The sequence below is a fragment of the Myxocyprinus asiaticus genome, chromosome 9 (genome assembly GCF_019703515.2).
Source record: "Myxocyprinus asiaticus isolate MX2 ecotype Aquarium Trade chromosome 9, UBuf_Myxa_2, whole genome shotgun sequence".
NCBI lineage: Eukaryota > Metazoa > Chordata > Actinopteri > Cypriniformes > Catostomidae > Myxocyprinus > Myxocyprinus asiaticus.
Genome location: NC_059352.1, coordinates 204342 through 218671, shown reverse-complemented (window position 1 = coordinate 218671; position 14330 = coordinate 204342). Strand labels below are relative to the sequence as shown.

At 39.8% G+C, this 14330-nt stretch overlaps 1 protein-coding gene across 7 annotated transcripts in view; it reads left to right on the top strand.

The window, feature by feature from the left end:
* Positions 1-10725, top strand: part of LOC127445760 (probable ubiquitin carboxyl-terminal hydrolase FAF-X) — a 41383-nt gene extending 30658 nt beyond the window's left edge. For all 7 annotated transcript variants that reach the window (XM_051706038.1, XM_051706040.1, XM_051706039.1 and 4 more), the window contains 5 exons: positions 1072-1160; positions 1254-1410; positions 1569-1781; positions 8212-8307; positions 8560-10725. In XM_051706038.1, the coding sequence (XP_051561998.1) occupies positions 1072-1160; positions 1254-1410; positions 1569-1781; positions 8212-8307; positions 8560-8697 (693 nt within the window). In that variant the 3' untranslated portion in view covers positions 8698-10725. The remainder of the gene's footprint in view (positions 1-1071; positions 1161-1253; positions 1411-1568; positions 1782-8211; positions 8308-8559) is intronic.
* Positions 10726-14330: the final 3605 nt, after the last annotated feature.

Here is a 14330-nt window from a genome sequence, read left to right as displayed (position 1 = left end):
AACCACAGTTCTGATCCAGGCTATAAGCCACTTTTCCACCATCGGGCCGAACGATTCTGAGAACGGTTAGTAGATTGCTGGAGCCGCATGAGTGCGTGAATAAAAGTGCTTCACGTGTGTTACAAATTTACAGTTTTGTGTCAAAGTTAGTAAATATAATGCTAAATAAAAATGTATAAAAAAATATTTTATCCAATTTATGTATATTTTATTTACTATTAAATTATGTGATATATCAGTATTATAAATGCCACCCTGCTTTCTGGATATCAGTATCAGTCATTAAAAAACCCATAACGTTTGACCACTAGTCAAAACCTTTACAGTCTGGCCTGTTTCCTGACTGTCACTCATTGTAAATTACCCTGTTTACATGCACTTAAGAAAACGGTTTGTTCCAGGGTTTTTGAAGCGGCGTCCTGAAATGTTGTGTAAATGAGAACGCCATTTAAGGGATTAAGAGAGTGCGGATTAATACACCTGGGTTTCTACCAGAGAACGCGGCTTAATGTGGCCATGTAAACGCATAAGCGATGTTCTGATGGGTTTTTCAGGAGTATACATGTACGTGGAACAGACTGGATAACAAAAGTCATAGGATGGAGCCCAACAACAAGTCTACACAGTGGAAAGAATTCAACATTGGGGAGTACAGTGGGAAAAGCACATACACACCAATGTAGGATACCGACAGTCCCTGAGCTTTGCATATATGTGCTGGTACACTGGGGGAATCCCAGAGTTTTACGTAAGAGGAAAATCCCACTATTGCAGCGTAATTCCTCTGCAGGCTGTGATAGGAAGTTAAGGAAACAAACACAGCAACAACTCTGGAATATCTGGAAATAAAGCGATAAATAAGTCTTCCTCGAATACCATGTTTGTTATTGAAATTACATTGCTGTGCAGAAAGCTACTTACTGACTGAGACGCATATATACGGGAGTAAAGAGTACTCCGCTTATACAGTGCATGTAAACGCATATGCCGATTTCGAGTCTTAAGCAGCTTTCTCGCAATAAACTGCTTTCTTGTGTCCATGTAAACAAGCTTGATGTTCTGTGGTGTCAGGTGGCCTATTCTTACACCTATGAGCTGAGGCCTTACCTGGACCTGCTGCTTCAGATCCTTCTGATTGAGGACTCGTGGCAGACGCACAGGTGAAGTATTGAAATGTTAAAGAACAAAGAACAAGCCACTTTGCCCTACATATATCCTCATCAGTGTTCCTGTCATTCTGTCTCTTTATTCAGGATCCACAATGTTCTAAAGGGCATTCCTGATGACCGAGACGGGCTCTTTGACACCATCCAGCGCTCCAAGAACCATTATCAGAAACGGGCCTATCAGTGTATTAAGTGTATGGTGGCACTCTTCACCAACTGCTCTGTGGCTTATCAGATCTTACAGGTGACACGGACATTTCACCATGTTTACCCCAATGTTTACCCTAACCCTACTGAGTAGAATGTGCCTTTTTAATTAATGCATAAGTGTGCATTATGGATAATTCATCTTAGAATTCATTGTATATTAGGGGAGTAAAAAGGTTGTGATTGTTTTTGCAGAGTAATGGTGACCTGAAGAGGAAGTGGACGTGGGCAGTGGAATGGTTGGGTGATGAGTTGGAGAGGAGGCCATACACAGGAAACCCTCAGTATAGCTACAACAACTGGTCCCCCCCAGTACAGAGCAATGAGACGTCCAATGGATACTTCCTGGAACGCTCTCACAGCGCCCGGATGACCCTGGCCAAGGCCTGTGAACTCTGCCCTGAGGAGGTGAGCCAATCAATAAATAATGTAGCATCTTTGTGAGTTACTTCTTTCTTTTGATTAATGCACCATCATGTTTATTATTTCGTGTTTCATGGCCAATATGCTACGATTATAATAGATAAAATTACTGTGATGTCACACTTCAGGCAAAATAAATCTTCCTTTTCTTTTGAGCAGCATCTTTCCATGGTAGATATGGGAGCACTGCAGTTTTAATAATCTGTTAAGCATTATGTTATATAATTATGTTTTTGTCAATAAAAGTAAAAATCTTCAATTTATTTTTCTAAAATGTAAGGTCATAAAAAGTCTTAAATATCTTAAATGGTATTTCAAAAGTCTTAAAAAGTGGTCTTAAATTTGGGGACGGAAAGACAAGAATTGTGACATGGCCTAATGTGATTATTAATTAAATAAATGCGTGAAGATGCATCACAGTTGCACATTCTCCAGGCACTCGGGGAGCTTGTAAGTGTTTCCAGCGGTTACAGAGCCGTTGACAATCAGTGAATACCGGACATTTATAACAAGCAATCGCTGGTGATTTACTGTTAATGAGTTATGACATTGTTTACTTTAAAGTGTTTATATATATATATATATATGTAATACCATGTAGACGATTGTAAAAGTACATATTTTATTTCCCTTGTCTATTTAAATGACCAGTTGGAAGCTGTGAAGCACAGACATTTCAAAATAAGAGTTCCTGGTGTATTTCGGGCTTGTTTATTTTTAAAAGTCCCGTGTTATGCACCAAATCTTTATTTCTGGGTATTTTTGGTATTTTGGTTGCATAATAAACTGTATCTGGGATGTAATTCAATTTGAACACTTTGAAGCCTCTATCTGGCCCACCCCGTCACAGGAAGGAAAGACTTAGGCTTAAATCATTATAGGCTATCTATTTTTACTATCGGCAGATTAATAACTGTTATTGATTTTCTTACACATTATCATATCAGCAAAATCCAGTATTGGTCAACCATGTGTATATATTAATACAATGAAACATACATCAATTTTAATGTGATTTTATATATCTATATATACAGAGTGTATATACACTGTTTTGAGCATGTTCAGCTCAAGGTCGTTGTGACCTGACCCTAACTTCAGGAGCTTGACAGAGGGGTCCTTTGCAGTGCAGTCATTCGTGTTCAGGGAGAAGAGCAGTGGAGAGAGAACGGATCCCTGAGGAGCTCCAGTGCTAATAGTGAGGGGCCCGGATGTGAGTTTCCTCAGTCTCACTAGCTGCTGCCTATCTGTCAGAAAGCTGGTGATCCATCGACAGATTGGGGTGGGCACTGAGAACTGGGTCAGTTTGGTTGAGAGAAGATCAGGCATGATGGTATTGAAGTCTGAACTGAAGTCCACAAATAGGACTCTTGCATATGTCCCTGGTCTGTCCAGATGTTGCAGGATATGATGCAATCTCTTGTTGACTGCATCATCCACAGACCTGTTTGCTTGATAAGCAAATTGAAGGGGATCTAGAAAGGGTCCAGTGGTGTTCTTCAGGTGGGCCAACACCAGTCTCTCAAATGATTTTATGAGCACAGACGTCAGGGCGACAGGTCAGTAGGCATTAAGTCCTGTGATTTTTGGTTTCTTTGGGACAGGAATAATGATTGAGCGTTTGAAGCAGCATGGGACTTCACACTGCTCCAGTGATCTATTGAAGATCTGTGTGAAGATGGGGGCCAGCTGGTTAGCACAGGATCGAAGACATGCAGGTTAAACACCATCTGGGCCCTGTGCTTTCCTTATCCTTTGTTGTCGAAAGACGTGGCTCACATCTTCTTCACAGATCTTAAGTGCAGGTTGAGTAGCAGGAGGGGGGAGGAGGGGGGTTACAGGAGGTGTTGATGTTTGTGTGAAGTGAAGGTCAGAGTGGGTGTGGGGTGTGAGATTGGGCCTTTCAAATCTGCAGTAAAACACATTCAGGTCATCAGCCAGTTGTTGGTCCACCACAGGGTTGGGGGTAGGAGTCCTGTAATTTGTGAGTTGCTTCATGCCACTCCACACTGATGCAGGGTCATTAGCTGAAAACTTGTTTTTCAGCTTCTCAGAGTATCTTCTTTTAGCCACTCTGATTCCCTTATTCAGTGTGTTCCTGGCCTGATTGTACAAGACTTTATCCCCACCCCTTTAAGCATCCTCTTTGGCCTGACGAAGCTGCCTGAGCTCTGCTGTAAACCATGGTTTGTCATTGTTAAATAAGTCCTAGTAGGAATGCACATATCCTCACAGAAACTGATATATGATGTAACAGTATCTGTGAGCTCATCCAGGTCTGTGGCTGCAGCCTCAAAATCACTCCAATCCGTGCAGTCAAAACAGGCTTGTAGTTCCCGCTCTGCTTCATTGGTTCATCTCTTTACAGTCCTTAATACAGGCTTAGCAGATTTTGAAGTTTCGATAAGTTTTGTTAGCTCTTCATGAGCTATGACAGCGAAGGATTGAAGTTGCACGTGAGGAAAATTATGAGACACTGTTTTCTGAGGTGCTGTGACAGATGATTGAATAATTCCAATTTTATTTCAGATTATTTCAATTTTATCAGTAAAGAAATTCATGAAGTCATTACTATTGTGCTGCGATGGGATATCTGGTTCAGTCAATGCTTTATTCTTAACCAATTTAGCCACAGTACTGAATAAACAGCTAGGATTGTTGTGGTTATTTTCTGAGTTTGCTAAAATATGCTGACCTGGCAGCTTTTAGTGCCTGTCTGTAGCTACAGACACTATCCTTCCATGCACCACGAAATACCTCAAATTTTTTATTATTCCACTTGCGCTCCATTTTCCAAGATGCTCTCTTGAGAGCATGAGTGTGGTCATTGTACCATGGTGCGGGGCTTTTTTCTTTAATTGTCTTTAATCGAAGGGGAGCGACACTATCAAGAGTGCTAGAGAAGCCTGTTCTTATAGACTTTTTGGCTTACTGAGTATATGAGACAATTCTGGAAGATTATTAGTGAAGCTGTCTTTAGTGGTCGAAAGAATAGTTCTACCTGAATGATAGCGTGATGTAGATTGAGTAACTGATCACAGCATACAAGAGATGAGGTAATGATCTGTGATGTCATCGCTCTGCGGTAGAATTTCTAAAGTATCAACATCAACTCCATATGAATTAAATCTAGCGTATGATTATGGCGATGAGTTGGTCTGGTCACATTTTATCTGACTCCAAGAGAGTTGAGAATATCGATAAATGCTAATCCCAATGTGTCATTTTCATTATCTATGTGAATGTTGAAGTCACCAACAATTAAAGCTCTATCTACAGTAACTACTAGATCTGATAGAAAATTCACCAAGGAAATCAGAATACGGCCCGGGTGATCTATATACTGTAGCAAGGGTAAAAGACAACAGAGATATTTTATTTGTATCTGATGGTGTCATATTAAGCATTATTAGTTCAAAAGACTTAAACTTATATCCTGTCCTCTGAGTAACACCAAAAACTTCACTGTAAAACACCTCCTCCTCGACCCTTCAGATGAGGCTCATGTTTATAACAATAACCTGGGGGAGTAGATTTATTTAAACTAATATATTCATCCGGTTTAAGACAGGTGTCAGTCAAACAGAACACATCCAAACTATGATCTGTAATAATTTCATTTCCAATTAGTGCTTTGATTGAAAGAGATCTAATGTTTAGTAGCCCTATCTTTATATGATATTTATCTTCAATTTTTTTTGTTATTTTCAAGTTTGACCTTAATCAAATTTTTTTCTAAATGATGTAGTGAGGGGTTTGTGTTTGGTAGTTCGGGAAACAGACATAGGTGATATCTAGGTGATACAGTCTCTATGTGTTGTAGTTTATGTGACCTGTGTGACGTCTCAAGGCAGCTAGCAGACAATCGGATTAACCAGTTTGTCTGCTTCCTGACCTGGGCCCCAGTTAGTCAGATACTATCACTGTTCAATAGGGATGGCACCGATCTGATACCTGGATCGGTATCGGGTCCGCTACTGACGTTTTTACCTGGATTAGGTATCAGTCCGACGAACCCAATCCAAATCCAATACTGCATGTTGGTCATTGACGTTACTGTCAAGCTCAATGACATAAATAACCTTCAAATCACCATTAAAGTAGTCCATATAACTCGTGCATTTTATTCAGGCCCTTACAATCACCCAAAATCTTTGTGAATTGCAAAAGTCTGTGTTTAATAATAAATATACAGTCAGCATGCACAGCTAAGTAGTCTCTGGCACCACGCTTTACTGAATGAGCGCCGCTCTGCCGACACACATACACAAACACGCGCAGAGGCTTGTGATAATCTGCACAGCGCAATATGTGGTCGCTCCACACAAACTCCATCTCAAATGTAGATGATCAATAGTTCGGTCCGCCTATAACATGCATTGAGAACGGCACCGGACAAGCATTTTACCAGATGTTGAATGAGAAACGTATTACATTACTGTGAATTAGCCTACAAACAAACACTCAAACACAGACTTCCTGGAGCGCTCAGTGCCAGCCTTTCAAAATAAAAGCCTTAATAAATTACAACTGAAATGTATTACTAGTGTACAATAAAATTATTTTTTATTAGAAATTACAATAAAAAGAAAATGGGTTCCAAAAATTACTGTGTGATTGAAAATTGGATTGATATACTAATAAAACTAAAATTAAATAAATAAATAACAGAGAGAGAGATCTGAAACCATTTACAAGTCCAGATACAAGTTAAAATGTGTAAAGAGAATGGTTCTTTTCTACTGAAGACTTTCACTGGAATTACTGATTTTTATTTATTAAATTTTTTTTGCTCCTGCATCCTGCAGACTAGTTAACAATAAAGTTTTGCACATGCTCTTATGTAATTGTTTTTTTGTTTTACTGTTTTATAATGAAATAATGTATTGTTAGAGGTTTTTGTTCCACACAGTGAATTATAGATGTTCTAAACTCATTAAGAAAAAACAACACTAGTATCGGCTCGGTATCAGGCAATACTGATAGTTCAGGTATCGGAATCGGATCAGAAGAGAAAAAATTGTATCGTTCCATTCCTACTATTAAGACTATGAGCCAAATTACTAGAGAGGAGAGCGGCACATTCTCTGGAGGGATGGAGTCCGTCTCTCTTTAGCAAGTCATGTCTACCCCAAAAACTCTTCCAATTGTCCAATAAATCCTATGCTATTCTCCGGACACCACTCAGACATCCAGCCGTTCAGTGACACTAATCTACTATAAACCTCGTCACCACGATGAGCAGGGAGGGGTCGAGAGCTTATTACAGTGTCTGATATCGTTTTTGCAAGTTCACACACCTCTTTAACATTATCTCTAGTGATCTCCAACTGATGAAGCCGGACATCATTAGTGCCGACATGAACGACAATTTTACAAAATCTTCATTTAGCATTAGCTAGCACTTGTAAATTTGATCTGATGTCAGACACTCTGGCACCCGAAATGCATTTGACAATAGTGACTGGAGTCTCTATTTCCACGTTCCTTACAATAGAATCACCAATTATTAGGGTTCTTTCAACATGATTCTCAGTGGGTGTATCACTGAGTGGGGAGAATCGATTGGAGACCCTATCAGGAACAGGAGAGTGGTGTCACTTTGCTGAGCGAATATGCCGCTGAGATGTCACCCAAACGCCCTGCTGTGGGGGCTCTACAGCCGGAACCAAAGTGTGTGTGTTGCTCACTGTACTATCCGCATCCGAAACAGTATCTACCGGCTTCTCTTTCTCACTGACCTCCACTAGTGTTCGGATGCGTGTCTCTAACTCATTAACCTTCTTCATCAGCTTGACTAATTCCTTACATTTATCACATGTGAATACCTCACTGCTGACGGAAGAAGCTTTAGTAAACATGTGGCATGAAGTACAGGAAGAAATAACTTGAGTAGATGCCATGACTTACCGCAATTGTTTGTTGTTGTTGTTCTTGAGCGGCGAGGGTTTGAGATCGATGTGAATCCCTCACGCAATTATTGGTCCACATACAGAAAATAATAACATTTGACATTATTCAATATGCAGTCAGGTTAGGGTTTGCAATCGAGTCTTATTAGCACAGAGACAATCACAATGACGGTGATCTGTGAAATATTTTATGTCCAATCCTGAGTTCGTCCTGATCCAACAATCCTGATGGAAATTTAAAGAAGCCCAAATCTCCAATAATCTTTTTGAAACAGGGTGTTTTAACCCCACAAACAGCACTTTTTGAGCATTTTCAGCTCAATTTAAACAAAGCGGCCATTGAAATCGGCTCTCTTCTGGGGTGCTAAAAAAAACAGGAGTGCTGAGTGTTTGTTTGTTAAACAGTAACTTCATCTACAATATATTAAATTGGTAATATGCTACGATATTGATGTTTAATAGCAAATGTGCTATAACATGTTTTTTTTTTTTTTTTTGTTCAGGAGCCAGATGATCAAGAAGCACCTGATGAGCACGACTCAACGCCCCCCGAGGATACGGCCCTCTACCCTCATTCACCTGGGACGCAATATCAACAGGTAACACACACAATGTGTGCTGCGTCTGTGCAATCTCATGCAATGTTCCTGTAGCTCAACTGTTATATCATGATGCTAGCAATGCCAAGATCTTGATTCCCAAGAAATACACATATTCATAAGAAATATAGCTATGTGTAGCTTGAAGTCGTTTTAGATTAAAGTATCTCTTAGACAACTGTTCTCCTAGTCAAATAATGATCAACTGTTGATGTGCATCTTAATCAATCTTCATACTCACTCTCTCTGCAGCCTAATAATCACCCTCATGGGCAACCCTACACAGGCCCGGCCGCCCAGCACATGAATAACCCACAGCGACCCCCTCAGAGGCCTCAAGATAGCTGGGAGGGAACCGACGAGGTGCCCCCGGTCCAGACTAAAGAGTAGCAATCGCCCACGCCTTGCCTTGTGACCATGTCCCGCTCATTTAAAAGACTGCCGTGTCGGGCGAGACCAGGCCTTACAAGCACCTGCCACAGTCTCCAGGAACGGAGAAACCTTCCTCTTAACAAACTTTATCCCACACAACTCTAGCAGTACTGCTGTCTCTCCGCTCTATACTAGATCTATTCCCTGCACACTAGCTGTGCGAGATGAACCTGGAGTGGATTTGAGTCTCGACACGCTGCAGAGTTTGGTGCACAAACACACACACAGACATGCTTTATATGTACAGCTCTTTGTGTAGAGAGGGAATGACGTAGCGTGACGGTTCTGAAATGGTGATGGTGTATATAGTGTGCATAGATTCGAACTGTGGGATAAACCCCTCCCCTTTACATTTCCTCAGCGCTCTGCGAACTATATGTCCTCGAGACGTCATCTTTATTGTCTACAAATACTACAGCAGCAGAATGAAGGGAAACCCGAAGCTTCATATGTGAGGATACGTTTGCAGTGCTTTTTTCCGTCGGGTGGATGTTACGCCAAGACTGACAAAACGTGACCTCCATCAGTGACTCGAGGGTTTTTGGTTCAACTTTTGTCACTACTAATTTAGAAGGCGTATGAATTTTTCATGTTTTTCTCCTTTTCGTTCATCAGGAAGTTTTTGGCCTTTCAGGAGTTTGAGATGATCTTCTGTTTGGAGTTTGAACACCACTGCAGCTCTGTCACTTTAAGCAGCCGCACTGTCGTTCATCCACTTTAAACTCATTAGCAGTTGGAGAGATAAAGTGGCTGTAAATTTGCACATTTACTCTGCAAACTAAATATTCACTGGCACTTAATAACTCATTGTTTAATAGGAATTTTAAACAGGCTAGAAAGTGTAACTCATCTTATTTTGCCACATTGGCCTAGTTCTGAGTGTGCCTCTTGGCCCCTCCCACTTCCTCTGTCCCTGTCCAATCAAAATGCAGCCACGGTCACACTACTCCCAATCGAGGAGATTTACAGAAAGGTTGTTAGTGTGGCGTGCCCCAGGATTCATCAACAGCACATACTTTACTGGATTAATAGAGTGTGGCTCTCAGTTCTCTGAAGTACCAAAAAAAAAACCTGCAAAAGATTTTTGAGCCCACCATATTTTTGTTGTTTTTCTTCGATAGAGGTTATTTTGTTGAATTTAAAAAGAGATTGTTTGAATGCAAAGCAGTCTGTCCTTGTGTTATTTTTAAGAGGATATTTACTGTATAGAGTCCTGTTTGTGCCGACTGTAGTTTAGTGTGAGGTTGGATTCTAGAGCTGCTTTAGCCATGTGAACTTTTCACTTGAAGGTTTCTTTCTTTTCCTGCACAGACATATAATAACAGACGCATTGCACCACTAGAAACAATAAATTAAACATTTAAATGCAGGCTTGACTTTTTATTAGCTCTGATGGTTTCTATAAGGTACATTTTGTAAATACCTAATGCACGCAAGAACATGTAGACACGAGTTACAAATACACACTAATGCGTGCGGGTGGATTTTATTCAGTAGACGGTATTGCATTAGTTAATGCATTATAGAAGATGCATTGATTTGCAGAAGGTTATCCTGAAACATCTGCCACAACTGAAGCAGAGGCCTACAGACACCGAGACAGACTGGAGGAACCTAAACGGGATGCTTGGTAACGAGGGGTCGGGCATTTCCACCATATGGATCCAGTGCTCTGGTGATCCATCAACACTACTGGTCATCTTCTCTCAGGCCGTCTGTTAAGAATACTTCCTCCTCTTTGACCGAGAGCTCACAGGCTTAATTTTTCTGCATTATTTTTATTGCTTCTTCTCTCTGCATTTTCTTTTTGTAAATGTCTCTTCAGTTTTGCCTTCCCTTTTTGAAGTTTAATTTTGTTGAAAAAAAGCTCTTTTTGTGAAACGTGCATGGATAATATTCCTCAATCTGCCTTAGAGCACTGTACAAACCCAGCACACTGTAAAATTATACTTTAAAGGTAAAACAATAAATGGTATTTGAATTCTTTGTCTGTCTAATACACTGTCCATTATTAGGTTATATCTCATTTAGTTAAACTTGACTAAACTAGGTCTTAGTGTGGCATAATGGAACTTACAACGGAGCCCCTCAGAGGACAGGGGACATTTTTTTCTGAAATAGGTTTGCGTTCCCTCGCAATACATTTTACATGATTTTACTAAAATAACCATATTTTGGGCCCAAGCACTGAAAGAGCGGAGTCCCTATTCTAAGGATTATTAGGGCACAAGCACTGAAAGAGCAGAAGCCCTATTGTTCTTCTAAGGATTTTTCTTTATTCTTCTTTTCAATGTTTTCAGTACTATTGAGGTACTTAACATGCGTGAAAACTCTTAAGTTTGCACACACATCAGAATCGTTGGCCATTAGGGCTGGGCAAATTTGCAGGGGGGGCTCTGTAGTGCCACATAGAAGATGGGTATGTTCGGGGGGCTCTGTAGCACATCCCTTTTGAGTTTCCGTCACCAAACTTTGTACACATATAGATCTCATTAAGCCGGACAACTGTCATGCTGACAGTCATAAGCTCCGCCCAACAGAAAGTTGACCATTTTGGATTGTCTGAAAAATGCATGCTCTGGAATTTGAAATACTCCTCCTAGGGATTTCATGCTACAGGTACCAAATGTGGGCGACATCATGCCAAGACATTGGCGATGCTAAATTGCGAACAGATTTTTGATATATCGAATGCTGTTGCCTTGGCGACGCGATAAAATAACGTGAAAAAATAGAAAAAAAAGGAAGTTTCTCATATCTTCTGCATGCATTGTGTGATTTACATCAGAATTGAGCCATATATTCGGCCTTGTGGGCTATTGTGGGTCACGTTCGTAGCACCACCAACTGGTGGAAGGAAGTGTGGAACTTTTAACAGATTTTGAAATATCCCTCTTATATTTACCTGAATTGCTTCAACATTTTTTAGAATAATGTCAAGACAGTGCAGATTTAAAATTCTGATGGGATTCTTGATATCTTAAATACTGTTGCCATGGCAATGCATTAAATGTCATTATTCCTTTTTATGTATATTCATGTTTTTGAGGTACTTGGCATGCTTGAATTTTCATATTTTGCACACACATTAGAGTTGTCGGCCATTATTAGGCCTGGGCAAAAGTTAACACATGGGCGTGGCTGGGGAGCTCTGTAACGCCACCTTTTGACAAAAGTGGTGGGGTCAGTTTCTTCTACGGTCACCAAACTTGCTACATATATTTTTCTCATCAAGCCAGACAACTTTCAAAGTTACAGTCATTAGCTCCGCCCAGCAGGAAGTCGGCTATTTTGGATTGAATGTGCATTTTTTTTTTTAAATGGCAGGCCCTGAACTTTTGAATACTCCTCCTACGGGATTCATGTGACTGGCACCAAACTTAGGCAATATTATGCCAAGACACTGAAGGTGCTAAATTGCAGATGTTTTATATTTTGAATGGCGTTGCCATGGCGAGGCAATAAATTAAAGGCAAAATGGTGAAACAGGAAGTTGCTTATAACTTCTGTGTGCATTGTATGATTATGATGAAAATTCAGCTGTATGTTTGGTAATGGGGGCTTATCACATTTATGTGGCTATTATGGGTCACGGTCATAGCACCAAAAACTGACACCAGGAAGTGAGGCAATTTTATCAGGCTTTGAAATAGCCCTCTTGTGTTTGCATGAATTGCTTCAAAATTCTTTAGAATAATGTCAAGACACTGCTGATGTAAAAAACACTGTTGATGTAAAATTGTAAAGGGATATTTGATATCTTAGTGTTGCCATGGCAGCACATTAATTGTTATTATTAATTTCCTCCTATATTTGGGTGTAAACTTTAACGGTTGTAACTCATGAATGCTAGGGAGTACAGACCTAAGTCTGGTCTCTTTTTAAAGAAGACACTTGGCAGTTCAATGTGCAAGTGAAAACTTTTTAAAGTGAAATAAAAAAGTTATGGAAGGTTAAGTTTTGTAATGAAAATGTATTGCACAAAGTTTTTATTTTTATATATAAATAAAATATACTAAAAATATCAACTGAAATGTAAAAATATTAGAAAATCAAAGCCACATGTCTGACCCAGATATGATCCAAATTGTAGGTCAATATATCAAAAAATGACCTTTTGGTGGCAGTTTTTATTAAGACGCAGTACCAGAAATATCCAATAGAGGACAGCCAAGCCTCATTGGTGAATGATTGCCAAAATACCACATCTGCACAATTATCTATATTAATGCATCCATTTATACAGTTTATAAAGATGCATAGAGCAGAAAATACTAGGCACATTTCTGTGTGTGTGTGTTCCTATTAGATGGCCCTCCAAGTTGTTGGTGATATCTCATATTATGTGATGGTCAAATATGTAATCCTGCAATATAAATCGCCTTGACCTACTGTACTCTTCAATTGGTTATATAAACTAAGCCATCTTGTTTTTTGAAACCCTTTAACTTCCCAAGTTTTACTTAGAAAAATGGCACTTTAGGGGCTTTATGCAACACTTAACGTGTTATACGGGCGTTCTTAAGTAAAAAATAAATACTTAAAGATCCTGTGGAATCAAAATTAAAGTTTTGCTGCTTTTCATCTATATCTATTACCTTTAAGGTCATCTATTTGCTAGTGTACTTCTAAATGTTGACAAAATTAATTTTCATAAAATACAAGCATTTAAAATCTGCAGTCTCTGCCTTGCACCAATACAGATCAAACATTTTTGACTCATTCTACACTTCAGACTTTCATCAAACTTTCTGTCCAATCAAATGCTTTTTTTGAATGAAACGCAGCCTCCTCTTACAACATCTAGCTGTGTTCTAACTGGTACTGATCAAGCCCTCGCAGGGCACTTTTAAGGGAGCAAAAGCCATGAAATAGGGTCGTTCCGAACAGATTTTCTGATAAGAATAGGTTAAAAAGTGAGTTCTGACTGTTGGTTATCACCTTTCACCTCTCCGAAGCTCTCACAGTGGAGGATAATTGTCTTCAAAGGAAATAATTCATAAGGGTGTCTGGGGTGATAATTTCTGAACAAGACTCCAACACTGGAGCTAGACGCAAGGACAAGTGGCTGGAGTTTATTTAATTTTTTTGTGCAGCCGGAGGTTTCCTGGGATGTACAGTTCTAGTAAGCGTTCTCTAATTATTATGCTTGGTATATTGTGATTCATAACAGAGATCTATTTTATTCCTTTGTTTTTCATTCACCTGTATTGCACAGCGGCTCCCGCCTTGTCGTAAACAAAGACTGCGATTTACTGTGTGCGTTTGTGGGCAGGTTGTGTAGTAATGTTGACACAGATCATCGTTTTCAAATATTTGGAAAAGCTGGCTGATATTGAGATTACCTCTCAAGTTTCCCCTGTAAGAGTGCTCTAGCTTGGTCAGCATGATGGAAAGGGGTGTGTGTTTAGTGTGTTGCTACAAACCAAAACCTATTGGCTAGTTTTAAAAATGGGGCGAGTAGTTTAACATGTCACGCCCCCACTTCCTGTTTCAGTAGGAAATATGTTAAAACAGTAACTCCAACCTCACTTGTCAAGGCATTTCAGGGTGACTTTAAGGGAACCGAAAGAGATTGACGTTTTACTTAT